Source organism: Halichoeres trimaculatus, unplaced genomic scaffold (assembly GCF_033239565.1).
Source record: "Halichoeres trimaculatus isolate MK-OKI-2021-1 unplaced genomic scaffold, fHalTri1.1 fHalTri1_scaffold_8, whole genome shotgun sequence".
Lineage (NCBI taxonomy): Eukaryota > Metazoa > Chordata > Actinopteri > Labriformes > Labridae > Halichoeres > Halichoeres trimaculatus.
Window position 1 is genome coordinate 5,496,520 of NW_027437186.1, and position 27,746 is coordinate 5,524,265.

The 27,746-nt window shown below is 39.4% G+C and overlaps 1 protein-coding gene across 1 annotated transcript; it reads right to left on the minus strand.

Moving 5' to 3' along the window:
• Window positions 1-2,708: 2,708 nt before the first annotated feature.
• macroh2a2 (macroH2A.2 histone) lies at window positions 2,709-24,561 on the minus strand. Its single transcript, XM_074676420.1, has 9 exons — window positions 24,340-24,561; window positions 20,685-20,864; window positions 19,142-19,248; window positions 14,422-14,616; window positions 9,609-9,707; window positions 9,325-9,424; window positions 9,137-9,226; window positions 6,983-7,157; window positions 2,709-3,211 (listed from the first exon to the last, which is right to left on the minus strand). Exons 2-9 carry the CDS (start codon window positions 20,854-20,856, stop codon window positions 3,046-3,048), a joined length of 1,104 nt encoding a protein of 367 aa, XP_074532521.1. The 5' UTR covers window positions 20,857-20,864; window positions 24,340-24,561; the 3' UTR covers window positions 2,709-3,045.
• Between the last annotated feature and the right edge of the window lie 3,185 nt (window positions 24,562-27,746).

The window sequence follows — 27,746 nt, forward strand, 5'->3', positions numbered from 1 at the left end:
GAAACCTGACCAACCCATGAAGACTAACTCACCGTTTAATGCCAAATCTGTGACCTGGAGAGTGTGTGTGTGTGTGAGTGTGTGTACAGACAGTTAATCACCCTTTCAGAGCCTGCAGCAGACGTCCTCTCAGATGTTTCATGTTATTTATTGAGTACAGAGAGCAGAGATGGATGTCTCCACTGCAGCCCTGTATACATACTGTAGATACAGAGTGTGTGTGTGTGAGTGTGTGTGTCAGTCAGGTAACACTGCAGCCTTACAGAGCCACCATCATGAGACTGTGTGAGCTGTGTGTGTAGTTGTTAAGGACTCTCTGGTATATAAAGTCTATCAGGAGCTGATTCCTGCTCGAAGAGGAGACGACGTGAATATAATGTGTACATAGAAATGCAAGCTGAAGTACTTTTTACTGTCTAATAAATCTAAAGGAAAGAAAGAGCGCCTCCTGGTGTCTGATGATTTCTGAACACTGCCTTCACTCACTCTCTTCTGCTCTGCTCTCTGTTCATTCAGAGCAAACTGAATAATCCTTAAAGGTGCAGTCTGAAAGTTTGACACTAGTCAGTTTACATTAGACTAAGAACTGGTCTAGGAAGTCATGATATATAAATGTAATGATAATAATAATAATAATAATAATAATAATAATAATAATAATAATAATAATAATAATAATAATAATAATAATAATAATAATAATAAAAATAAAAAGGTATATATATATATATATATATATATATATATATATATATATATATATATATATATATATATATAATGATAATACACACCTGAAAAAAATATTTTTACGACCACTTGAAAAATTGTACAAGATTACATTTTGCACTGAAGGATGTAAGTAGAGTGTCAAAGTGCAAAAAGAAGAAATGAGAAAGAGACTAAAAATACCTGATCTAAACACACTGGGAACATTTGGGGATGGATGGAGAGAGAAAATCATGGATTCTCCATGAAGACATCTTCACCACTTGGAGCAATGTTCACACAGCCTCCTGGAAACACTCACATCAAGAACAGTGGAGCTCCTCATAACCGAGTCTTTTTTCAAAATTTTATCTCTATGTAAGGGACGTTAAGGTTTTTTTTTTTTTTTTTTTTTTAAGCTGTGCTCTTCAACTTTTTCAGATTCTTGGTTAATTCTAAAATAAAAATAAAAAAGTGGATTTCAAATCCTATCATTGAATTTGTAATGCCAAAACAATATTTAAAAAAATGAATAAATGCCATAATAATGGCACATGTTTGTAAATACTCAAATTTTGAATATGAATAATATTTAACAGTTAAAACAAATTAGACGGGTTGTAAATTGTAATGGATATATATATATATATATATATATATATATATATATATATATATATATATATATATATATATATATATATATATATATATATATATATATATATATATAATTATGTAGCTTTGGGTTTTTTTTTACAATTTTTCTGTGTAACTAAACAACACCTGGTGTTTGTAATCCACTTTAAATGATCAATTCCTTAGGGAACCAAACCTGATTAAATCTAGGTTTAAAAAAAAAAAAAAAAAAAATGTCAGATTACCTACCTCAATACACATATTATTACTCCAAACAAACTCATGCCAGGGGCGGGCTAAACGGTCTCAGGCCCACCCACTTTTCAACAGGCCCATCCTAAACTTTGAAAAAAATATATATATATCTTTTTGTTTATTGGGTTGAATGTAACATTGTGTAATTTCATCTCTTCATGTTTGTTTTGTTGTTGTTCGATTCCCTGTCCTTATAAAATGAGCTGGCACTCTTTTTGGCCTGTTGGAAAAAAAAAAATTAAAGGGAGTGGTGAAATGTCCAGCCTTATGTTTTATGGGTGGGACTAAAGAATGATTTTGGGAAGACTGTAGGTTTTTGTTTATTATTTAACCATGGTGTTGCTCCTACAGGCTATAATAAATGGAAAGCTGTAGCAGTGCAGTTCAGTGGTGCGTTACAACACAACTCTGTGGTCAGCACCGTGGAGAAAAATCACAGGTAGATCTGTCTGATGCTCTAAAATGCAATGAGATAACAAAGGAGCAAAAAACAAACACGAATAGTAACAGTAGTATGTCATTTGTTTTATCATTTCAAATTGACCTACTAACTTTCGTGTTTTAAGGCCCAGCCAAACTTGGTTTGGCCCACCCAAAAACGAAATGCTGGCTCCGCCCCTGACTCATGCAACAATTTATTGAAGCATTTATTTATTTTGTTCATTATTTTATAATCATAACTTTTATCATCTTGGCTGTTTGTAGATTGTCCATGTGACTTCTTCTGCACTCTGCGATTCTGTCCTATACAAACTGCAGACTACAGGCTAAGACCAAGCAGCAACCTCCTGTCTAAGAATATGAGACAATGTGGAAGTGCTCAAGTGAAATCACAGTCTGTGGCTGAGACTGAGTGAAAAAATGAACAGCGTGCAGCTGCGCTTACACACACTTACCCAGGCAGGAGAAAAAGTTCTTTCCACCAAACGGCAATATTTTGATTACGGAGAATCGATTTTAGAGCACAGAGCTGGTATCAGAAGTATTGATATTTTAGTATCGATCTGCACATCACTATTTCCTAAACTTCTCCAACAAAGGGGGAAAAAATGAGCTGGTCTGATCTCTGGTGTAAAACATCTGAATTTTTATTTCAAAGCAGAATGAGAACCACACTTTTTTAGTAAACTAACTGTATCAGAAACTACAGAGGCAGGAAAAGAACTGATATATTTGTACATGGAATGTAAAAACATCGATGAAACCAGGAGGCGTAAAGCAAACTGTACAGACTGAAATGGTCTAATCTAAAAGAAGTCTTTTATTTTGAAGGAACAGTGGAACAGAAATGTGAACAGCACTCCACTCACAAATATTTTTTTTCCTCTTAAAGCAAAAATAAAACAGATTCCACATGAAAAAAAAACTCCTACTGTCATATCAGCTATCTACACCTGCAGAGACAAACAACAGTTAGAAAAACAAACGGGGACAGCGGGAGCCTCACTTGGTGTCCATCTTAGCCATTTCCTGAAGGTAAATCCCGATGCTCTCACTGTCAAACAGCACAAAGTAAATGTTCTTCAGAGAGGAGCTGGTGGACGACACAAAATGGTTGGAGATGGCCTTGAGGATGAGCTGGGCTGCTGTTTGCTTTGGGAAACCGTTCCTGTGGGACAGAGACCAACGGTTAGTGGATACACGCTGAGCCCTGAGCACCGGAGCTGAGACCCAGCAGGACCTCAGGACTCAGGTGGGTCATTTCATGGTCTCATTTCTTATTTTGAAACTTCTCCAGGGACATGAAACAAATCCAAGAAGTCTGAGTGTCTTTACAAATCTAAAGGTGGAAGCAGACTGTCCTGAATCCCACTGAGCCAGGCCCAGTGCAAGTTCTGAAAGACTGGCTCACAGCAGGGTGTGGAGGTGGAGTTCATTAAAGGTCCCATATTATGCAAAAATCACTTTATTAAGTCTTTTAGTGAAATTTGGGGGTCTTTGGCTTTCCTCCCAGCCCACAAAATGTGATATTTAATGACAAACCTGGACCCTCCCCGCCCACTCCTCTCCCCACATCTGGGGAGAAATCTCTCCAGCAACCGGGAGAGGAGTGTGGCTGTTTTTGGCTGTAAACAACCACATAGTTCCATGCACAAGCTTCCCATCTCAGAAGAAGACAAGACTAAAGCCCGGCTCACACTACAGGATTTTAAAAATCTTTAAAGTTTCTGAAATCGGGTTGTATCTCACACATAAGAAGAATCTTCACAGATCATCTTCTCTTAAATCTTAAGCACACTCTAACTACAAGATTTGAAAATACTGACCAGCACACACTACAGGATTTCACCAAGATTATTTGACCAGAGAGAGTGATGCACCACATGTGCTCAGTTGTTTGATCTGAGGTTTTAAGTGCACTGGTGGGACAGGAGGAGAGAGAAGCGGAGCTGTCTGCTGCAGCATCCATTACGCGCACGCAGAGGGACAGAGGTGAAACTGTTGCTGTATCAGCCAATAATGGCATGATCTCACACCCATCACTGATAAAACAACAGTTTGCTACTGCATGAAAATGGCGTGGTTATGTGTTATTTTTAAAGGCATTATTGAACTGGCTCGAGTGGGCCAGTGGAGCGCGCAGTCAGCTGACCTGGAGCCTTTCAGTCACACTTTGAGCCTGCGTTTGTTGTCTGTTGTCCAGTCTCTGGGGCTCTCTCTTTCTCTTAGCTGTTGTCATCCTCAGTGAGAATGAATGTTGTAATCATCCAGGTAAATATCAAACATGTTTGAAAATGATCGGCTCTGACAAGTCTGTGAGACGATTGTGGGGCTAAGGATTCATCTGTCAACCGCTCACACTAGAGGATAATCTTGGCCGAACATCGGGTGGTTCATTTATGAAGGAAATGTTCCAGCTACACTCAGTAAAACTGTGCATGTGTGTGCTTGTCATTTCACTGCCGACTGCTTTTCCAACTTTGAGTAGTACAACAGAGGGCTAGCGAATAGACTGGTCCTGAATCCAGGCGCATTACCAAACACCCTCCAACAAACCTCGAACCCTGGAAATGTGAGTATTTTAAATGCTGTGTGCTGTGGAGCAGATGTAAGAGCTTTTCCTCAGTGTCCCCCCCGTCTTTGTGTTAGCTTCAGGATGCTAACTTTAGCTGCAGTTAGCCTGTTGTTTTAGCCTGTAATGGTACGGTAAACAAGCTTCGCTGTTTTCTAAACATTGTGCACTCGGAGCTCGTGGCGCCGCTCTCAGTGATGCTGAAGAGCGGGGCGGTATCAGCGATGGCTCATTTACATATGAAGGTCACGCCCACTAAATCAGAGCGTTCTGAACAGAGGGGCTGAGAGCCTGGAAACAATGCTGCTGTGCTTGATTTATTGGCTTTTTGGACCAAAACATGTTACTACCATTTCATGAAGACATCAATGATCCATATTAAACTGCAGAAAAGGAGCATAATATGAGACCTTTAAACAGCCCACAGGTTTTCACTCTGGACTCAGTGTTTTAAGCAATAGGTGCAGTAATTACCTTCTGTGCAATATACATATTTAAGTATATGTGCAACAATTTATTACTGATGTTCCTATTTAGTCTCATATTCTCAGCAAATGATCATACTTATGTTTTTTAGTTATATTCAATTTCACATGCACTTACGCTTCCATTTTTTCAACTTTCTTGTATTTGTATACTTGTAATTTCTTTTATTTTATAATCTCTTATATTTGTATATTTTGTATTTTCCTAAATCTTAAGTTACTTATTTTGCACTTTCTATTCTTAACTTTTTAAAGGAGTAGCAAGAACTAAAAAGGAATTTCCCCTCGAGGAGAAATAAAGTATATGACGATCATTTATTGATTTTGAAACATTTTTATTTCAGTATTAAACCCAGCACAAGCAGCAGAGAAGACCGTAATGATCTCTCTGTGGATTCACACACTCATACTACTCTCTAGCTAATCTAGCTCTAGCCATCATCAGGACAGCTTTATGTCTTTACTTTAACCTCTCCGTCTCTCGAAACTAGTCACGTTTTTCTGCTTGTGATGAGGAAACCTGAAGCCTGAAGGGGTTCAACTCCTCAAATCAAATTTAACTTAATCTGCATTAATAATGTAGCACAAAGTGCTTCACATGTTTAAAAGCAGATCCCACCCACCCCAGCACACACACGCAGACCCACACACACACAGGTAATATTGTTTTTGAAACATGTGGCTGAGTAAAGAGGAGCAGTGTCAGCAAACACAGTCACAGGAGGCCTCTGCACTGGGTGCTGCTCACAGCCCAAAGCCAGGGCGCCTCCCCCTGTGCGCCCACCTTGCTACAGGTGGCCTTTGAGCTTCCTTTCTAACAGACGGGCGTCAGTCACGTGAGCTAAGCTGTGTCTCTATGAGATGGAAAAAAAATCCACCCCCCATACAGTCTGTGCTGAATCGTTTCAAACCTAAGCTGTTTTTGAACTGGACTGTAAATATGTTTTAATGCTGTAAAAGTCTGTTTTTGGCTTGCTTTCGGCTCTCCCTCTTTTCTTTGAATGAAATGAAATGAGAGAAGCCAGATATTTACTCTGTATCAGATGTTAAGGCTGTTTATTGTTTAATTGTAAGATGTGCATCAAACTTCCAGCTGCCGTCAGGTTAACTTTCCATTATGACAAACGGCTTTAATCTGACATCAGATGTGACGGGACAGTTAATATAGATATAAATGTATATGCTGGTTCAGACAGTTACATTAAATAGTGATTGCTGTGATTGTTTATTGCATTAAAATGTGCCTGACACTCTGGAAACCTGCCTCTGAGGCTTTGTTGACATGTGCGCACATGTGCGCCTGTCACCAAATTACAGCTGTGGAGGGTGCACTCCGCTTTGCGCCGAGGATAGACCAGGTTGGAGCTGGCGAGCTTTCAGCGCACTTTTTTTGGCACGAAATTGTCACTGCGCCAACATGAATCTGCTGACACCTTCCCCTGGTGCGCCGTCACACCCATCTCTGCGCAGACGGTCTACCAAATTGTCAAATTGGCAGCGCATGGTGGTGCACCGCATGAAATTAACACTGCGCGGGTTGCGCCAGGTTTGCGCCCCCTGCACTGCACAACGAAATTAGAGCCCTTCATGTTCAACTCTATACTGCTCCATGTAACCATCTCTGCCTCCTGATCAGTCCTGTCTTATTGATGTGAGAACGAGGATTTATTAGGACAGACCTAGTCTGATCTAATGCTGACGTCAGATCAATGATGTGAACGACTGGAAAAACTCCTGTGACTGACGCCCAGCAGGAAGCCTCTCCACTGAGCAGCTGTTTTTTTTTTTTTACTTCATGTTTTGAGTGTGTTTGCCCTGCTGACCTAACAGTGAATGGAAACCATACATATCAGACACATCAGACACTTTGGCGTGAGCTCACCGTCCAGCAGGAAGTGAGGGGAAAGCCACAGACTTGAGTTTCTTCTCCTCGGCTGCAGAGAGGCAGTTCTTCACCGTCTTCTCCAGCTGGTCCTCACACTTTTCTGAACCCCACTGAGGGACGTTACAGTGGATGATGAAACGAGCCGCCATCCCGATCGCCTGGCTCACCGCCACTAGAGGGTGCAGAAAAGAGAAATGGCTGGATGTGAAACTCCTGTGACTGTTGAGTTAGACTTAAAACACTCATTGAACAAAATAAAGAAACAAGGATTCAGAGCAGTGAGCTCGAAGTCTGGGGTATAAACCTGCAGGGCTTTTCTTAGAAAACACCTGAGGCTTCATGAAATTAGTGAGGAAGTCGTGACAACAGGTCCTTTTCATATGACATGAACAGCTGTTTGTTTCTCTGTCAAAAGACTTTGTCAACATTTTTTTAACGAGTGATGTATAAATAAAGTTATTATTAACATATTATTAATATATAATTATGATGGAGGGGGTGAGGGTGAGCACCTGAGTGATGACTAGTCTGCCACGGTCATGGGTTGCCATGAGAATAGGGTGTAGCATGACATCACGCCTGTTGGTGACTCACCAGTGGACGGTGGATTTGGTGACTGAGCTCAGAACAACAGGAGTGTTCGTGCTGTCGTAGTGGCCTCTGTTGAAGATGACTGACATCCTTTTTTCTTCTTATATTTTTTATATAAAGAGTAACTCCCTCAAAGAGGACTGTTTCTGATGTGCTTTGAGTCACCCGGGCTTCAACTGTGTTTATAAATCCTCCTGCTTGTAGTTCAGGCACTTTGGCTATGTTCACACTACAAGTGACCTGAATCTGATTTGTTTCTGACAGTGTGAACAGCAAAAGTCACATTGAATCTGACCTTTTCAAATCAGATTCAGGCCACTTTCAAATGTGGTACTAAATCAGATACATATCCGATTTTCTTGAATGCAACCGTGGTCTGAACAGCCAGGTCGCATTTAATGCGACTTTGACGTCATTTAACAGCCCCAGTTTACCTCAGAACTAATGTTTTTAAAGTCACTTCATGGACGGAACATATTTAGAGGTTAATATAGACATGATTATTAAAAAGTGTATGCTTTTTTTAAATAAAGAGTTTAGTTATTTATCCAGCTACAAGCTTGATTAAACAATGCATAAAAGGATGAGTGATGAGAAAAAGTGAGAGAGCGCTGGGGCAATCGACCGGCATCTCCATTACACACACAATAAAGGATAAAGGTGAATGAATCGTACATTTGAATTATGATATCTAACTAACTTAGTTTATTAACACTGCGACGACTTTTTGAATGGATTAATCAGGCTAAAGTAACAGTTCTGCTCTGTGTTTGTTGCTCCTCTTCACATCGTGTTGTGCCTGATATCATCAATGTTAAACTGAGCATGCGTGTCACTTCTGAAGCGTGAGCTGTTCACATCACAGTCTGCAGTCAGGTCACATTACAGGTGTTATCTGAACAGCTAAACACTAAAATCAGATTTGAGCAATATATCAGAATTGAGCATTAAGGGCTGCAGTCTGAACGTAGCCTTTGAGAAACAAACTTTTAGGCCTGAGAAAGTTCTTGAAAGGATTTTTAAACTGTTCAAGACTCACAGTGCTACAATCAACAATCCTTTAAATTCAAGAGGAACACAAGTCAACTCTGAGTAACCTTCACATAAAGACAAGTTGTAAAATAACATAGGTTTATTTTTTTGTTGTCTGAATCCCTGTGATGTTCATCTTTTTAATACTAGATACTGTAAACTCTCAAAGTACGGAGGTCAGATCGCCTGAAGAGGTTGAGGTTAGCAGTTTTTGTTTTCAGCTCAAGTTTTCTCAGAGGACACTTTTATTTTGTTGAATTAACAATCTTTTAAATTAATCATTTGATGACTTGTTGATCTGTTTGTGTTTTTTGAGATATGGTGCAAGAACTCGACCTCATACAGACACCAAGGATCTGAACCCTTGGTAGTTTGAGGCTGCCGCAGTGCCTTCAGGCAGCGGTGACTCTGGTTTAGTGTATTTCTCTGCCTTTAGTTGTGTTTTTCTTGGAGCTTGGAGCAGTGATATTCTTAGACGTCTGCTGCTGTTGATCCTTGTTTGAGGATTCTGTGTCCACCAGTCTGTACCTGACGCCACCTCCAGAGGCCCCTGTGCTTTCCGTAGCTCCTTGACTCCATCCAGGAACTCTCGGCCTCCAGCTTTCTCCAGAGCGTTACCTGAAAAGGAGGTGAAACCAGCAGGGGGTGAGCACAACCTGGAGAGGGGACGGTCTGAGGGAAAAAGCTAAAAAGGAAAGCGAACAAGTCGTCCTCACCCACTCCGTCCTTCAGGTCCATCTCTGCATTCGTGGGGTTAATAATCCCCTCCACTTTGATTGTTCCGATTTTGCTGATTTCACTCTCTGTTAGTGAAAGCTGTGGATTCACAAGGTTATACACAAACAGTTTATCCACTTTACTGTTGTTTCTTCAAAGTTAAAGATGACAGTTTTGCTGGCATTATCCATAAAACTTCTTTTTACTTCCCACTAAAGAGTATTTCATCATCTGACAACAGTCTGACAAACCAGCACTGGCCTCTCAGAGACCAACACGTCACCTTTTGACCGAGGAACAGGCTCTTTGCTGACAGGATGGTGAATCCTTCTCCTGGACCATCTTCCACCGTAGAGTTTGGAACAGCCTCGCCATCTGCGTTCTGAAAAAAAGGGCACAATTAGATCAACTTCAATCCTCAGGGAAACAAAGACTAAACTGGTTTTTACACCTCAGTGCTCACTGAGAACACAGGCAGAGTGCCAGACTGGGATCCAGTGAGCATCCCAGGCTCCCACTGATTCTTCATGAACTTGCTCTTTAATCGTCAGTTTCACAAGTCAATGAGTCTTTCTGAAGTCATTCTGTTTCTTGATTTAACAGAGATGCATTAAGAATATTTGATGCCTTGTTGGCTGGAGGCCAGTGGATTTATTAGCAGGCTGATGGTGTTTCTTCAGATATGTGAAAACATAAAACATGTTTTCGACAACATACAGGGAGGTGCCAGTGCTTGGGAAGATTTAGAAACACTGCAATCACATATGTTTGGAGCCAAATGAGCTCCAGTTTGATATTTATTGATAGTCTCAACACTGTCTGCAGCTTTAGCTACAGAAAGGGAGTCAGACTGTGCTGCGTCACCACCAAAAAAAGCAAGCCCAGCTACATCAGGCATGTTTCCTCTTTTAAAGTAAAACAAAAATAAAACTCCATCTTCGTAGAGTTGTAATATGTGTACAAATAACTGAAAGCCTGTATTTCATTGAAATCAGAATCACACTGTATTGTTACATTTAAATTATAAATGCCAAATTTAGATTTAATGCCAGTAGCATTGTCATGTCTTCAGTTAAGTTTGCACTCTTTACTTCAGCCTTGTCTCTCATATTTGTCATGTCTGGTTTTATTTTGTAGTGACTCCTCTCCTCTTGTTTTCAGATCACTTCACTTCCTGCCCTGGTGTTTTCCCGCCCTTGTGATTGTGATCCCAGCTCCTAATTGTTTCCACCTGTGTTCCATTACCTCTTGTGTTTAAGTCTGTGGCTGTTTTCCAAACCGCCTACCCCATACATGTGAATACAGTATGTAGTATGCACTGCATACTGCTTTTGCATGTAGTAGTTAGGGATGCACGATATTATCGGCACAATATCGGTATCGGCTGATAAAAGCTTAAAAACACGTTTATTGGTATCTGGATTATTATTATTTTCCATCTGAAAAATAAGCTCCTTAAATAAAACATAGCACTTCATTTATTTGCACTGCAGAGCTCTGTGTCTGTATCCAGGTTGTTACAGTAGCTCTAAAATAATCAAATTCAACTTGGTTATGTTTAAAAATGCATTGTACATTTAAAGTTCATGTGATCTAAAGAAATTATTTTTCAGTAATTCAATACTGAATGTCTTGAGTTTGAAAAAATAATACATTTCTTATTTATGGTAAAATCAAATGTTTTTTGTCTTGTTTTATGTGTGTTTCTTAAACAAATAAGACCGTCACAATAAGAGTAACATATAAATTCCATTACAGGTTAGACTTAGCTTTCTTTACAGTGAAAAAAACAAACAAACTTGTGATTATCGGTATTGGTATTGGTATCGGTATCGGCCAAAAGGGGTTTCGATATATCGGCATATCGGATAACGGGAAAAATCCAATATCGTGCATCCCTAGTAGTAGTTAGACTGTTTGTTGGGTCTGTTTTGTACTAGTCTAATTTTAAGTTGCGTAAGGCTTCAGCTGATGTTTTTTATTTTCATTTTTTACCTTTATTAAAAAAGTAAAAAAAAAAAAAAAACTATAAGTACATTGTGACATTTTAGTTTTTTGTAAATCATATCGCAGCAGAAACATCATACTTGATTTTAAATCTTATACAAAAATATATATTGTTTATTTTTAAAAATCTGGAAGGGATTGACTTTTAATTTTACAGCTGATGGAAAAACCGAGGGGGGGATTTAGTTGTTTGGGGGCCCAAGGCAAACCCAGTCAGTGGGGCCCTCCAGGTCCTTGTAACTCATCTTCCTCGGAGCTAGACTGGCCTTCCCTGGGTCCACTGTCTCTTTCTGAGAATCAAGGCATGAGACAGTGCTAATCTTGTACATGGTAACTTAACGCAACTAAATGCATTTCCTCAAGTTCTGTACTTTAGTTTGATTTGGAAAAAAGTGAATACATAATTTAGTTCACTTTGTCCTGGATTTGAAATCTTTATGGTCAGTTGACAGATCATTTGTCCCACAGTGGGGAATTTACAGAGTAACAGTAACAAACAAGAAAGTATGAAGTGAAAAACATTACAATAGGTAAATATTGAATAAAATAATTTAGTATAGAAAAAATATGTAAATATCAAGCACAACATAAATCTGGAAAAAAAATCTACTGAAAGAGGTGATATTTACAGTTACCATTACCTTTTTGGTACTATTATTTTAAAGTTAATGTATTTTTATTTGACCCCCTGTCCAGTGAGTTATGTACCCAAAAAAGAGATTTTGTACAATAATGTTTATCACCAACTCAAAAAGTTTGATTTTGAGGGGGAGTACCCAAAACCATCATTAAAGATTAAGCCTTTTGATGTATTTTAAAGCATGTGAAGTAAGATTTAGAAAAAAGAAATGCTTTCAATTGAAGAGAACTTCATAAATCAGTTTTTAAGAGATGCTTTGGGGGCCCCTGGGAATCTTGGGGCCCCAGGCAACTGCCTGTGTTTGCCTAATTGTAGCTACGCCCCTGGAAAAACCAGTTCCATTTAATCCAGGTATGGTATAACAATGTGAATTAGTGGTTTATATGGGCTTTAATGAATTTGTAGAAGTAAAAAACTCTTTTATAACCAGAGGTGACAAGATTCACTGATGTTTCTTTGGAATCAATCCACACCATGCCACCCCCATAGACCAACAGTGGCTGTTTTTTCAATGCGCCTACTACGTACTACAAGTGAATGTAGTATGTTGTAGGCACTGCATACTGCCTACTGCTTTTGCAAGTAGTATGTAGTATGACTGTTTTGTTGGGTCTTTTTTGTAATATTCTACTCTGGTTCTGGAAGGCAGAGCTACAGCTGATGATTTTTTTTTCACCTTTATTATAAATGTACAAAACTAACTATGGGTAGATTGGGACTTTTTATTTTGTTAATCATACCACAGCAGAATCATCATATTTGATTTTTAATCTTACACCAAAAGTTATTGTTATTTTCAAAAAATCTGGAGGGATTAAGTTATTATTATCACAGCTGATGGAAAAACCATTTCCATTTAATCCCACTATGATTTAAAAATGTGAATTAGTGGTTTTCAGGGTGTTTAAACACCTCTTCTACAACTAGAAATGACAAGATTTACTGGTGTTTCTTTGGCATCACTTCACTGTTATCTCACAGATTGTCTAACGTTAATATTGTTGTATTGTAGTTGTAATGCCCACTCATTTCCAGTAGATGGCAGTAATTCATTGAAACCTGCCACCTGCATTGACAAACAGCATTAGCGTCATGTATTGTGGGAAATAGTATGCCAGGTAGACTGGTCTGTTGCACACTGAGAAATTTGCCTGGATCATTAGGACATTCGGGATTTTTGGTATACTGCAGATTTAGCAAGTTTTCGCTTACTGACTACTTCAGACTGAATGTCAGCCAAATAGTGGGCACCGCTAGTGTAGTAGGCGGTCTGAAAAACAGCCTCTGTCTCCCTTTGTCCTGTGTTTAACTGTCATGTCTTGTCCTGGCTGTTTTGTTCAACACAAGTGTAAGAGTTTTTTCAGTGTAGGTTTAAATAAAGACTATTTTTGTTGCTTCCTCATTTTGACCCTGCTTTGCTGTGAACTTCTGATAGAACCTTTTTTTGTGATTATTAAAAGCCTTTCTGTTTTGAAAATCGAGCATCTGTGTCCTTCCTGCAAACCTTGTTAAAAAATATTTCAATAGAGTTGGAAAGTGACAACAGAATGCTGAAAAAGTAAAAGGTTTATCACTTAGTGAAAGACTGGGTGAGCAAAGTTCAACAGTTTTAGAATAATGTTCCTAAGTGTGTAAAAACATGTAAAGCTGCGCAAAGACTGAGCGGGTTTCATCATCTACAGAACAAAACATTAATATCATAAATTTATAAATCAAATCATTGTGTTGGACCAAAACGACTTAACACAAGTCAAAATGTCCCTGAAGTCACTTATTCTCTATGTCTCACTGTGCTGACTCTGATGAGCTCTCCTTCATGTAAACAGAAGCTTCACGTTGACATAGGCGAGCCACGCCTGTGCACGTGTGTTTTCATATTGGAGTAGTGTGACCATGGGCTGTAAAGGCGCTGCGGTGGCACGGTTTGAGTGGCCAGTGTGGTCTTGCCCCAAAAGATTCAGTAAATTTGATGAACTCCTTGAACAAAACGACCAAAAAAAACAGAAAACACACATGACTCTGTAGTGGAGATCACTGCATTAAAACTATAAAGATGGTTTTCACTGTCATGTATGTTCATTAATTCCTTATACAACAGGTCTGTTTTGTCTCGACTGGCACCCAACAAGGTTATATTTCTTTCAACAATGAGTGTTTGAACTCTTTTTTTATTCAGTGTTTAAATAACTGTTCATCCTGACACTTCTGGCATCAGCAGGATAAAACAGCAAATATTATTAGTAGGAAATGCTGATTGCTGACATTTAAAAGCATAAGAGCTGTTTTTATCATCAGGGGATAATCTGCATGAAACCTGTTGGTTCTCTGAGAAGGTAAACTATGGTCCTGGAAAGGTGCACTCTCAGGTCCCCCACTCTTTAGGCAGAGCTGGTTACAGAAGCAGAGCTTTTTAAGCCCTGCTCTGTTGTACTCTGTCAGATGAACGTACCTTTGGCTTGCGGCCTCTTTTGCCTTTAACCTTTTTGAAGGTTTTGACAGGTTTCTTGCTCTTGGAGCGTTCCTCCTTCTCTGGGACTGACGCCTGACTGTCCACTTTCACCCGGGCCCCCCTCTTCTTGGAGAGCAGCTCTGGGTGGATCCGAGGGAGAACTCCTCCGTTTGATATGGTAACCCCCCGCAGCAGCTGATGGAGAGAGCGTTTCAGAAATGAGGCCTTTGTAGGAACCATGTCACACACCTACATTATTCATGAGGAGTGTGTTCTGTTGAAGTGACTCGTTCAGTGTAAGCAGATGTGAAATGAGGTCAGCCAAAGTGTGGGGATACTTCACGCCTCCTGAAACATTAGCTGCTACAAACACCATCTGCTGGGAGCTCAAACCTTCACGATTAACCCGCACGTCCTACACGGGGAGAGGACTTCACGTTATCAAGACAGGCGTGAGCTCTGTCCATGATTTAACATTGATGCACAAAGACAACTGATGGAAAACTAACACCTGTATCACAGCACGCATAAAACTTTAAATATCTCTTTAACTTAGCTCATTTTATAAAACAGGATCCTAAAATCTGTTCCATTTTTAAATCATTTTATGTTCTGAGGGACTGAGCTGGGCCCTGACATTCTGTGCTCGTCAACATGTTTACGATCGCTATAAATGAATTCAGGCTCATGGTAAGTACTTCAATTCAAAAACCTGTTAGAAACTTCATTTGTTTAAAAGCATCAGAGGGTAATACACTGTTTACCTACCCAATAACACACACACACACACACACACACACACACACGGGCGCACACACACACACACACATCACAAACAGTATAAAGGCACATGACTCTATTATCTCAGCACAAACAGGTGATTTCTCAGGTTGATCAGACATTTTTATGTTCCCTCTTAAGCACTTGAAGTCCCTGTTTATGCATGTTTAACCTGTGTATTAGTGTTAGCTCTCAGTATTTTTTCTTCATTTTACATCATCAGTTTGTTCATATTCATATAAAACACTAAATACTTATGTAAACTTAAACTCAAAGGTTGCACACTCCAGTACATTCTTTTATATTTTCTTATTAGGTTTTGTTTTTGGGAGAGTTTGTTTTTGTTTGTCTGTGAACAACATAAATTAAAAAACAAATGAATGGATCTTGATGAATTTTTCAGGAAATGTTCAAAATGGGATAAGGAAGTAGTGATTAAATTTTGGAGGTGATCCGAATCACCGTCTGGATCCAGGATTTTTTTTAAAGGATTCTTTATCATTGTGAGATAGGGCTGTTTTCACCACATGTGTATATTTGTCAGATTGCTTTGCAAAACAATACAAGACAAAGTCACCATAATTTCTGACAGATGTAAAAGTACAACGCAGATCCTGGCAACATTCTGGTTTCCAAGATCTAGAATATGAAAAATGTTCTGGGTCATCATAATTTTCAACACTGTCAGGAAACAAATTATCGTACAAACCTGCAACTAACACCAAATTGCAGCAGACAGTCAGCTGAAAGGGAGTATAACATTAAAGTAGGACTAAAGTGCTGGTGACAATCACAATATGCTTGGCGGAGGTCTGCGCTCTCAAAGTGCTTTTCTAGTTTTCAAACTACTATGTATTAGTATATATGATCTGAATTTTATGCCACTAATCATGGTGATTCTAGTTTTCTGTGTGTGGACTTCTTCTGGAGGTTGGGCAGCTCTTTCTCACTGACTTACTCCCGCTTGTCTGTGGCTCATCACCCTCATCAAGCACCTACACTGCATGTGTTTTTATACACTGAGGCGTAACATCCATGCAAATCCGCAGTTTTACGTCACTGAAAGTGATGTTTTCTAAAAAAAACTCCAGCTAAAGTGAAGACTTCGGAAAACTCCGGTTTCATTGTTTTGTGTGTATGCCAGAAAAAGTTTTTGGTTCTCAAACGTCACAGCTGAATGACGGGGGATTCATTCTAAATGGCTGCCATGAGTGTCATGTCTGAAAAACACTGCCATGCAGGGCTTGACGTTAACTTTTTTGCTCACCAGCCACTGTGGCTAGTGGTTTCCCAAAATTACTATCCACTCAGCATTTTCACTAGCCACAATTTTGTTGTTGGATAATTATGTTTAATGTGATTAAAGCCATTAATGAAATGCTAAAGTTTACTTGAACTAAATTTACAACCTTTTTAAATGTAAATGACCTCTGTTTACACTCAGAGAAAGACTACATAAATTTTTAATGCCACTTTTGAAACAGTCGTGTGGAGGGTTGTGCTTCTTTATGTGAAAATATGCCGTCCATTAAGACAAAGTCATAAAAGGAGTAGTTTATTGTTGCATTTGATAAAAGTTGTGAATGTTGGAGATTAAATATGTATGTATACATATACAACATATATACGTCACACTGGACTATAAGTCTTGTTTAGTTAGAATGGTTTGGTTTGTTTACAGTATTTTTACATTTGGAGCTTTTAAATATTGTTCCTACAGCTCCTCATATCTGTGACCAGTTTCTCTTCTCTACATGTCCTCCTCCCCCTGCTCTAGGTGAGTGTTGCTGGTGAGATTGGTGCAGTGTGACCTTAAATGAGCCCCATCTGATAGACGTCCTCACTTTTAAAAAGTTACGGGAGTTTTGGCGCTACTTTGTGACTCAGAGCCCGGAATCAGTATACAATGGAGAGTGAAAAAGACGCGAGTGAAGTTTTAAATCACGTTATCAGGCGCTAAACACCGGGAGCGGTCACGGTGTCCAAGCGGGAGTCTGGAGATTAATAAGTGCATCTCAGCAGTTACGTCAGCAAAAGACTTGGCGAATGGACCAATGAGCAAGCACTGTGTGCAGGCAGTGCTCATGGGAGTTGTAGTGCCATAGTCTCATATTGCCCTAGCTGTAGTATTTCAGACGCTGTTTCAGAAAACTACAATTACATCATTTAACCCACCACAGTGGCTAGTAGGAGTGGCAGTGTTACCCGCCACAGCTGGAATTCACCCGCATTTGGCGGGTTGGCGGGTGTTAATGTCAAGCCCTACTGCCATGTATGGGTTTGGCACGCTTAGAGTCGCACTTATCAGGGTAAAGAATTTTTAAACCAATGAGGGGGATATTCATCTTAAAAATATCCAGCTATGTATGTGGAAGGCCTGAAGCTGTGTGGGGACTGCCCTCTGTGGCAAGAGTATTCCCTCTTGCACAGTGGTATAAGGTCTGTCTCTTAAGTGGTTTAGTAAAGCTAATTTCTAGTTTTTTATTGTGTTTATGAGTGGCTAATTACTGTTCTCTTTCCTCTCTCTTCCAGTGCCTCCACAAGCCTCCTGCCTTTCAGCCCAACTCTGCCACACTGCCGCTCTTTGCCTCTGGACACTCACCTGCCTTCACATGCCTCGCCCCTGAAGTCTGACTCATTCCCTTTCACCTCAGTCTACGGTGAAACTTCTACAACTGCTCTGCCTCTGCTGCTTTGGGGTTCATTTATCATTGTATCACTTATATGTCTATTAGTGTTTGAACACACTAAAACTAGCACGAGCATCATCTGTGTACTTTCATTTTTAGTGAGCACTTACTGCATATTACATTTTTAGATTTCCAAACACTTCATCTATTTTTTCAATATTTCAATTTTTCCTTCCAACTGTGAGTTACACCAAGTGTTTTTAGAGCATTTCACTGTTCATTTGTATTAACAGGTAATAAAAGAGGTTTCTTCAGTGAACTGAAAGTGAACTCATGAGTTAGTTCTTGTTATCTATTGATTCCATTTTTCTTTTCTCCCTTAATTTTCCATTGTCTACTTTTTTGAGTGTCCAAAAGATTTAACATGGTTTCAGAGGGGATGAGTACAAAGCTTTAAGTCTTACTCAACACTGTTTCTGGTTGATTCAAGGTGGTATTAATACGCCACATCCTACTTTAACTTAAATAAACAATCACTGAAAAATCACCTGCTCAAAAGCTAGCATTGATAATTGGGTCTCAATCTGCACACCGACCTCATTTTGGTTCACCACAGTTTTGGCAATAACATACCTCTAGAGAAAGTCTTTGAGCTCTTCCTTGTATTTGTTGAAACTTTTTCACAACACCAGAAAATCCTTGAAATAAAAACATAACCCTCTGTTCTTCAGTTTCCACTTCAACAAAAAGTGCTAGTTTAAATTCCTGAATTAAGAAACATTTTTTTTATATTTAAATAAGACATTTTTTGGTGTCGTATAAAGTCTGATACAACAATTTTTTTGCTGGAAAAAAAGACAAAAACTTACTTGGATTTCAGTTTTTACAGCATGAAAACTTTTGCGACAGAGATTTTTGTGACAACTACATCAGAAACTTTATATAATTTTATTTTTATGTAAATCATTTGAAGCAATAAATAATTATCATATGAACGTCACAAACAGTCCAACTGGTGGTCTTTAAAGTAACCCCACGTAGCATTACTGTTGTTTAATTTAAGGCCTTCTCCTTTCTCTTCACTGTCTGAAACTAATCACATCCTGCTCTCCCTCAGAGATCAAAAAGGTGTGGATTTAAACACCCAACTGTGAAACGTGTGTATATGGTGTGTTGGCAGGTGTGGGGCTTTTCTGTAAAAGTCTAAGAAACTGCTTCTCTTTATGAGTGTCAACTCAAAGTGTTTCTCCTAGACGATCTGACGCTGTAATTTAAAGTTTTGACGTTAATGTGTCAGTGCGCTGCGGTACCTGGTTGAGCTCCTCGTCGTTGGCCACAGCCAGCTTGATGTGCCTGGGAGTTATTCTGCCTTTCTTGTTGTCCCGTGCTGCGTTTCCTGCCAACTCCAAGATCTCAGCTGAGAGGAGAGACAACACAGTCTGAGAAGCCTTTAAACACGCAGTGTGTACTCAGGTATTTCTACATGTTTGCTTTCTGCTGTGAGCTTTACGGCACGCCAGGAGGGGAAAAATTCAAGAGTTAGTGTTTAGATCAACATCTCCTGTGAGGAGGCTGGATTATTGCTGGTGATGTAGACACAAACAAACATCTCATAAGATCTTTATACACTTTTCAAATGCTTTTTGTTTGGCTTTACGGCTCAGGAAACTCAGTCCTATTGCTTCTCCAGAAATATTACATTGTTCCCTTAAATTACTTTAAAGTGATACTCTGGGATGGAACAAGTTGGGTCCTATCACAAGGTTTAGGGCAGAAATTACCCCTACAGCAGTGATTTTGTGCAGCAGAAGCCCAGGGCACTCGCACCAAACACCCCCTCCCTGCTCCACTGCAGGTTTCCTCTGCACTCAGACGGGACCATATTTTACTTGACCAAAAACACAAATAAATGGACTCCCACAGAAAAAATTTGATATCGGTCTGCATTCACGCTTTATTTAGAGAATTTTCAGCGCGTTACTTTCACACAAAAACACCGCTAAATAAGGCTCTAGTTCTTATCATGTCTCTTCGTCCTGGCAGACTACCTACGTATATTTTATCTACCTTTATATCTGGCACGCAGAGCGCGCGGACTGATACACTAAGCGGCGAGCGCCTCGTAGCCAGCTGTGGCTCTGCAGCGGAGGTAGCGCCGTTTTACGACACGATGAGAACTAGAGCCTTATTTAGCGGTGTTTTTGTGTGAAAGTAACGCGCTGAAAATTCTCTAAATAAAGCGAGAATGCAGACAGATATCAGATTTTTTTGGTGGGAGTCCGTTTATTTGTGTTTTTGGTCAAGTAAAATATGGCCCCATCTGATTGCAGAGGAAACCAGCTGAGGAGCAGGGAGGGGGTGTTTGGTGCGTGCGCTCTGGGCTTCTGCTGCACAAAAACACTGCTGTAGGGGTAATTTCTGCCCTAAACCTTGTGACAGGACCCAACTTGTTCCATCCCGGAATATCACTTTAAGGGGTGGCTGTGGCTCAGTGGTAGAGTCAGTCAATCAGAGGGCCTCGGTGCAATCCCTTGTGTCCTTGGGTAAGACACTTGGTCTCAAACTGCCCCTGCTGCTGTGCTTTGAGGGGTCTGAAGACTGAAGAAAGCGGTTAACAAGCACACTCCATTTGTCATTATTATCATTAGTAGATGAACTAAGCTGGATGTTCTGCTCTTTCTGTTTTAATTACATATCAGTATCAGAGATCACTGACACATCACTGGCACAGCTTGCAGTCAATCCATGATAATGATAGTTGATGAAATCATTTATCGCCTTAAACCTTTTGTTTGTTTGTCTGCACAGTGTTTTTAACACCACAATGAAACATGCTTGTTTGAATCTCTCTACCTGCCAGGTACTCAATGACCGCTGCCATGTAGACAGGCGCCCCCATTCCGATGCGGTATTTGTGCGTGCCGGTCCTCAGGTACCTCATCATCCTCCCCACGGGGAAGATGACTCCCGCCCGGGCTGAGCGGGAGAGCTTGGTGGCCTTCTTCTTCCCTCCTCTGGCTGACATCCTGTTCTCTAACACACAGGAAAAACACAGGCAGAGAATGCAATTCATTTGAGTTTATACATCCACACACACAAAAAAACTCATCAGCATGTTGTTAGAGGCTCAATATTTCTAAGAACAAAGATCACTCTGGGGGGTTGTTGACATGTATGGATGGATTTTAACTAGAGCCTGACCGATATGGGATTTTTGGGGCTGATGCCAATACCAATACTGTGGGCAAAAAAAAGCCGATATCAAATATATCGTCCGATATCCGATAAATAGACAGATATCCGATATATCGGCCGATATATATAATAAATTCATTGATACACACAGGAAATATACTGTATATGAACACAAATTATTATGATACCCATATGATTGAAGACAGAGAGAGAACACTATTAAATTAAAACAAGGAACTTTAATTATAAAACTGTGAAAATAAGAACTGTAGTGTTAACCAATGAAAATAAGAACAAGCTGTAAACACAATAATAAATAAAGAAGTCAAACTTTAAACACAGTAAGTAGAAAAAAAAGTCAAAATGTTAACACACAATGAGCAACTTACACAACGTTAAGACACCGTATTATAGTCTTACATTAGATAATGGTGGACGTGTGAATTAACAGTACCATTTATCTCTGTTTATCTCACAAAAAAGCAACTAACACAACGTTAAAACACTGTTGTATAGTCTTACATTACCTAATGGTGGACGAAGGGGGCGGGCACTTTGGCAGTGTGCAGCCCAACACACAGACACACAGGAGCAGGAGTGACAGAATCTCCGCGGAGCAAAATTTTTTGTAATCGGCTACATTTTGGCCAATGTTGATTAATCTGTGACAGGCATAATTGGCCCGATTAATCGGCCCGACTGATTAATCGGGCCGGCTCTAATTTTAACAGGGATTGTGTTTTGGTTGAGGTTTGTTCAACTGAAGAGTCAAAACAAAATGTGGGCTAACAAAGCCAGATCACAGTAATAACAGTTTATTTAGAATTGAAGATATTCCAGTGCTGTCAAGTGATCAAAAAATAATCTAGTTAATCATGATTAATCACACATTCCCATTGGTGTAAGTAAAGTCTACAGAGAGAATCAATCTGTTGAAATCATACAATTGACTTGAAGTTTGTTTTGAGTGGTGCTGCCAGACAATTAAGATCTTTCATCAGATTGATCTCAGGGCTGCTGTGGATATCAATCATGTTTCATTTTACATAAGCTAAAGTTTTTAAAATAGTAAAAAGTAAAAGTGCATTGTATAAATATAAAGCTTAATGGTGCAAATAAGTCATGCACTTTTAGCTAAATAAAATAACTAGTGGTTTTAACACCTGAATATGGTGTAACAACATCTCACTGTCAAATTACAACCAGCAAAATCTAGATTATTGTGATAAAATAACAAATTTGACTGAAGTACCAATGTGTTTATCACCCAAGTGTTTCAGGATGGAGCCAGCTTTAGTCATTTAAACTGCAGCTAATTATTCTCTCCACACAGCTCATTTTATATTTGACTTTAATGTGGAGAAGCAGAGGGATGTGACACAAAAACTAAACAATCTAACAACAAACAACCTCAAGCCTTATGGTGATCACAAGATGGTGATTTCAGTTATGTGATTAATATCAGCTTTAATTTTCATTGTAATATTTCAGGATAATAAGTGAGATTTAGTCAGCTACAGTTGTAGAAATATAACATCATGAATCAATGCAGCACAGAAATGTATTTTGTTACACTTGTGTTTATTCCATTTGCTCGTCTGTAGTTTAGAGTCATATGTGGACAGGCTTTCTGGGTATAGGCTGATCTTGTGATCCCCTGGGGGTAACATCCGGTTTAGCAACATGAAGCTGATGTGGAAGTGCAAAAAGCCGCAGTTCATGGAGTATCTGCTTGAGGCTGGCTGCAGAAATACCACATACCAAGCCAAAAAAAAAAACAGACAAAAAAACTATTTACAGCCTGGTTTAAAAAAAAACAGCTTACGTCCGAATTGCTAAGTTCACTATGAACACACACTGGAGGTGGGATTTTTTTCTAACCTCCTATTGGTGCCTTATTACTCTGCATCATGAACAAATAGGTGCCATAGCAGAGCCTACATCCATAATTTAAACAGTCTATGGTGGTACCCCAAAAAGGAATGATGGGCATTTTGATTCTATGGTGCCAATATATTGATACTGACACGCTCCTCACTTGAGGATCTATAACTCTAATTAAGTATTGATAATTAATGATGTGAAATAAAAATGAGTACGTCACTTCCAAATCTTGTAGGGTAACTTACTCTGAAGTTTGGTACCGACCCACCCCTTGGCAGCATGAAATTGAACTAATCCATACATATTATGTGACCAGACCAGCAACAGTTCAGTCTGTGGCTGTAGGTCTGGAATTACTATAATTATAATTATTATTATTTTCGTTATTATTATAATTGTTATTATTATTATTATTATTATTATTATTATTATTATTATTATTATTGTCATTATGATGATGATGATGATTATTATTATTATTATTATTAGTAGTAGTAGTAGTAGTATCTTTTTATATTCATTTTTCTTATATTTATTTATTTATTTATTTGTTTGTTTGTTTGATCAGCCTATAAAGTTTGACTTTCAGCATAAACTTCAGATGACAAAGATAGAGAAGATAGAGTTAACATCCGTCTAGCACAACAAAACAGGCCAGGCTTTGCTTAAGATAAAAAATATAGATATACGTCACAATCACAACTTAAACTGGTCAGCCATTACATCCCTGTTCCTTCTGAAGCGTATGCTGGCAGCGGAGGACGTAGGAAGGAGAGGTTATCGCTCCCTCCAGCCCCCCCGGGTTTCCATGTAAACAAATTCCAGCAGTGAGCGCTCTGATAGGCTGCGGCCTGCGGCATATCATCTGAATGTATGCACTAATTAACATAGAAGCCCTCGAAAGGTGGAAGGATATGGAAAGTGTGTGAGTGAGTGAGGTGATCGGCGCATGAGCCGAATGGAAAAAGACGGGAATGTGACCGCGGCCATGAAGCCCGTCGTTACTGTACCAAACCAACCGGTACTGTCAAACGGCTACGTAGACGTAGCAAACGCAGACGTTCACTGGACTTGTTCGGTTTTAAAACACAGAAACCACTCAAACAGCGTCACCCGCGCTTACAAACGGCTCCTATGCTGTATTAGCCTCACTGTAGCGAGGTTATGCATGAAGCCAGGGGTTAACGTTAGCTGGGTTAAACCAGGTCGTTAGCAGAATCATTCAGTGCACATTCTTTAGCTTGTTACGGTACAATAGAGACGTTAACCACAACGACCCATTTCTTTAAACAAGCCCCCGCCCGCCCCCTTCGTTCTTCATGTAGCCTCCAATCCTCTTCATGTGTGTAATCACTACAGACATGGAAAGTAAAGCGCCCCCGTCCATCCGGATATGCGTGGAAAAAATGAAGCCCCTTCAAGTTTCTACCTGTTTTGTGCTCCTTTCACGCGAATCAGCGCGTGCCACAGATGCTCCTGCACGGAACACGGGATCCCTGGCGGAGAAAGACGGCGCGCTTTGTTTGGGTTGTGTTTATTTGCTGTCCTTGTGCCTAATCTTTGCTTCTCAACCTTTGAAAAAAAAAAACACACGGAGCAAGCAGGAACAGCGTAGTGTGGTCGGAGGCTGGCTCTGTGCTACTGATGCTGCTAAGGGGAAAAATTCAGTGAAAACGCCCCCCTAACATGGCTTCAAGAGGGAAAATGTTGGTTGGGAGACATACAATGTGCTTTGAGAAGTAAAGGTGATATTGTGGTTGAAGGTAAAGCATTGTCAACTACAAAGTAGTTACTGCATTGTTAAAATATATTTGTTAAATTAAAATGTTACAGCTGTTTGGCTAAAAAAATATTAGTCATTTGCATATAATGAATTATTAATGTTATTTTTTATTTTATTTTATTTAACCTTTAAATTAGCAGTATTATTCCCGTTGATAAGCATTTTTATTTATTTATTTATTTATTTTTATTTTTATTTTTTTTACAAGGGAGCCTTGGCTGGGAAATCAGCATAAAAATTAAGCTGGAACTACAATGAGTAAACATTACAGCAGTCAACTTTATAATAATAAATCAGATTTACAAAGAGCTTTTGAAGGTAGTCAAAGACACTTTACAAAAGACATGAAATAAAAACAGGAATATAATACAGAGAACAAAACAGAAATGAGAGTTTAGGGTAGTGGGAGTCTGGTCTTGTCAGCTGTCTAGAAGAGGTGGATTTTGAGTTGGCCCCTGAAAGAATGGAGGGAGTCTGGATTCTGGATCTTTGGAAGAAGAGAGTTCCTGGTGATGGCGGTCAGGAGGTTGGCGTTGGATGATCTGAGGTGGCAGGTGGGTTAGTGATGTCAGAGACGGTCTGTAAGGTATGGGGGAGCAAGGTTATGAGGGCTCTGTAAGTGTTGCGCTGGATCTTGAAGTTGATTCAGTGCTGGACAGGGAACCAGAGGAGGACCTGAAGGATGGGTGTGATGTGTTCTCAGCAGTAACCTGCAGTAAAATGTGCAAAAACCCATTACATGATCCTTAATCCAACTTTAAAAATAATCTAGACTGACAAAATTATCCAGTTTTAGGTGACCTTGTTTCTCAGACCAGGATGAAGGAGCAAGAACACTGACAGCACTTTGACCGAAGACACTTCATATAGTTTGGCCTTATAAAGAAAGATATACCATTTCTCCAGTCTTCTGTAATAAGACAAACAACTTTACCTTTTCATACGAGACACTGTGATGGATGGAAAATCCTAAACCAGAGACAAAACGCAATGCAGCATGGGACACTGAGTCCAGCATTTTCAGAGATGCTGAGGTGGCATGCATACAAAGAATACCACCACAATCAAGTACAGATGAAAGGTGCCTTGAATTAGTTTTTTTTTTTTAAGCAATAAACGAAAAACAGCCCCTGTTTGTTCAGAGAAACACAGCTTTACACTCAAGTTTTCTGTTATAAACTCTGGAAGTGATTAATAATTTTCATCCTGAAGAAACCAAAGTATTTAAAAGTCAGGACACATTCAATCACCTCATCATTGAAGCTGTTTGATAAAACTGAACCTAGAATATGTCAAGTCATCACAGGCATTATAATAGGTAGTAATATAACAGTGTGGTCTTGACCTGCTTTTTGTATTAAGTTCCTTGAGATCTCAAAATGACATTTATCATAATGAACAGAAATAAAAGGCTACCAATAAAAACCGACTGACTGCTAATAAGGCCTTTGAGTGTGTCAGCTGTATTTCAAATCACATTTTTCTGTCTGCACATGCCCAGGTTTAACAAGTAGCCCGGGGAAACACCGAATGAACATGCAGACTGTGGGAAGTAAATCAGACAGATAATCCTGGCAGCATGTTTGATGCATCATAAGAGAAATCCCAGGAGACAGAGAGAGTCTCTGAGCAGCCAATCAGATCTTTTGACTCCATCTTTGATATGCCAAAGCAGATAGATCAGTGGAGGGGAATACCAGCCAGATCCACTTGTTCACAATTCTGTCATAGAGTCAGAATCCGAGCAAAAAACAAGCATTTAATCAATCAGCAGGCATAAAATCAGGGCTTTGGAACAATAAAGTGAAATAGAAAGAGCTTTTTTCAGTTATCATAAGCATGCTTAACAAAAAGAACACTGGAGACCTTACTATTTGTTTTGTCGCGTACAAAGGCTCAAATGATAAACAAGAAGGGATTCAGTATTATTATTTCTTAATCAACCAAGAGTAGAGCTTTTGGCAGCATTTCACAGATGAGAGGAAAAACATCATTTAAAAATGTCAAACAGAATAATCTCATGTGAAGTAGCTGAGAGTGTGCTGGGACTGGAGGAAAGGAGGGATAGAGAGTATGTCTTCATTACCAAAAGTTGATCCATAAACTGCCTAACTAAAAGCATATCACTATGTATCCCTGTGCATCTTGTTTTCCTCAGTATTTATTCAAACTTTTTCATGCACCACCTTTATCACACCTCAGTACAGGTTGACGTATCCTAAATGGAGAGGCCCTGATGTGCTAATTCAGACTGGCAACTTGAAATGCACTACTGTCATATTTGCCTTACCTCTTATTCTAATTTCCTGACAAATTATCCGCCCATTTGGGCCGTCTAAATTAAGTTTCGTCCTCCATGCCTCAGTCCTGTGCTCAAACTTTCAACCTTAACACGTTCAAAGGATCCTGCCTGTCAACTCTGACTACTTTCATTCATACCTGTTTTATTAACATTGTGTTATGGTAACTGTCTTAACGAATGATGAAATCGATTCCAATATTTACTTGATATAGGCCTATCTAAAAAAGAAAACATCATTATTTTTGATATTGGTCACAAATTAGGCAGAACTTTTTCTAATCTTCTTTTGAGCTGTTTGAGATTCAAAAGTCAACAGAAACTACTCACTCGTGCATCTATTTGATCTTGCAGCCACTTGCACATATGGTTTTCTACAGAAATTATACCCAAAGACTGTAAATAAAGTGGACACCATGGCTCCATCATTTACCATTTTACAGTTTTGAAGCCAAAATTCCCCCGTCACAGGCGCAGCCATTGGCAGCAGTTGTACAGCCAGAGTCTGCGCAGTAGAGACTGTGAGGGATTCTGGGAGAATCTTAGTGAAGCCAGGTGACAAAAAAAAAAAGTTTTTTGTTCTTTCGAGAGTCTAATCACTTCTTTACTCTACCTCCCAACATATTTTACGATCCCTGAAAAAATACACAAGAACATCAGCTGTCAATTATCGTTAAACATGACGCAAAGCCTTGTTTTTAACCTCTTGTAACTAATGAAAAAAAAAACTCTCAGAAAAAAGAGAACTTGAATA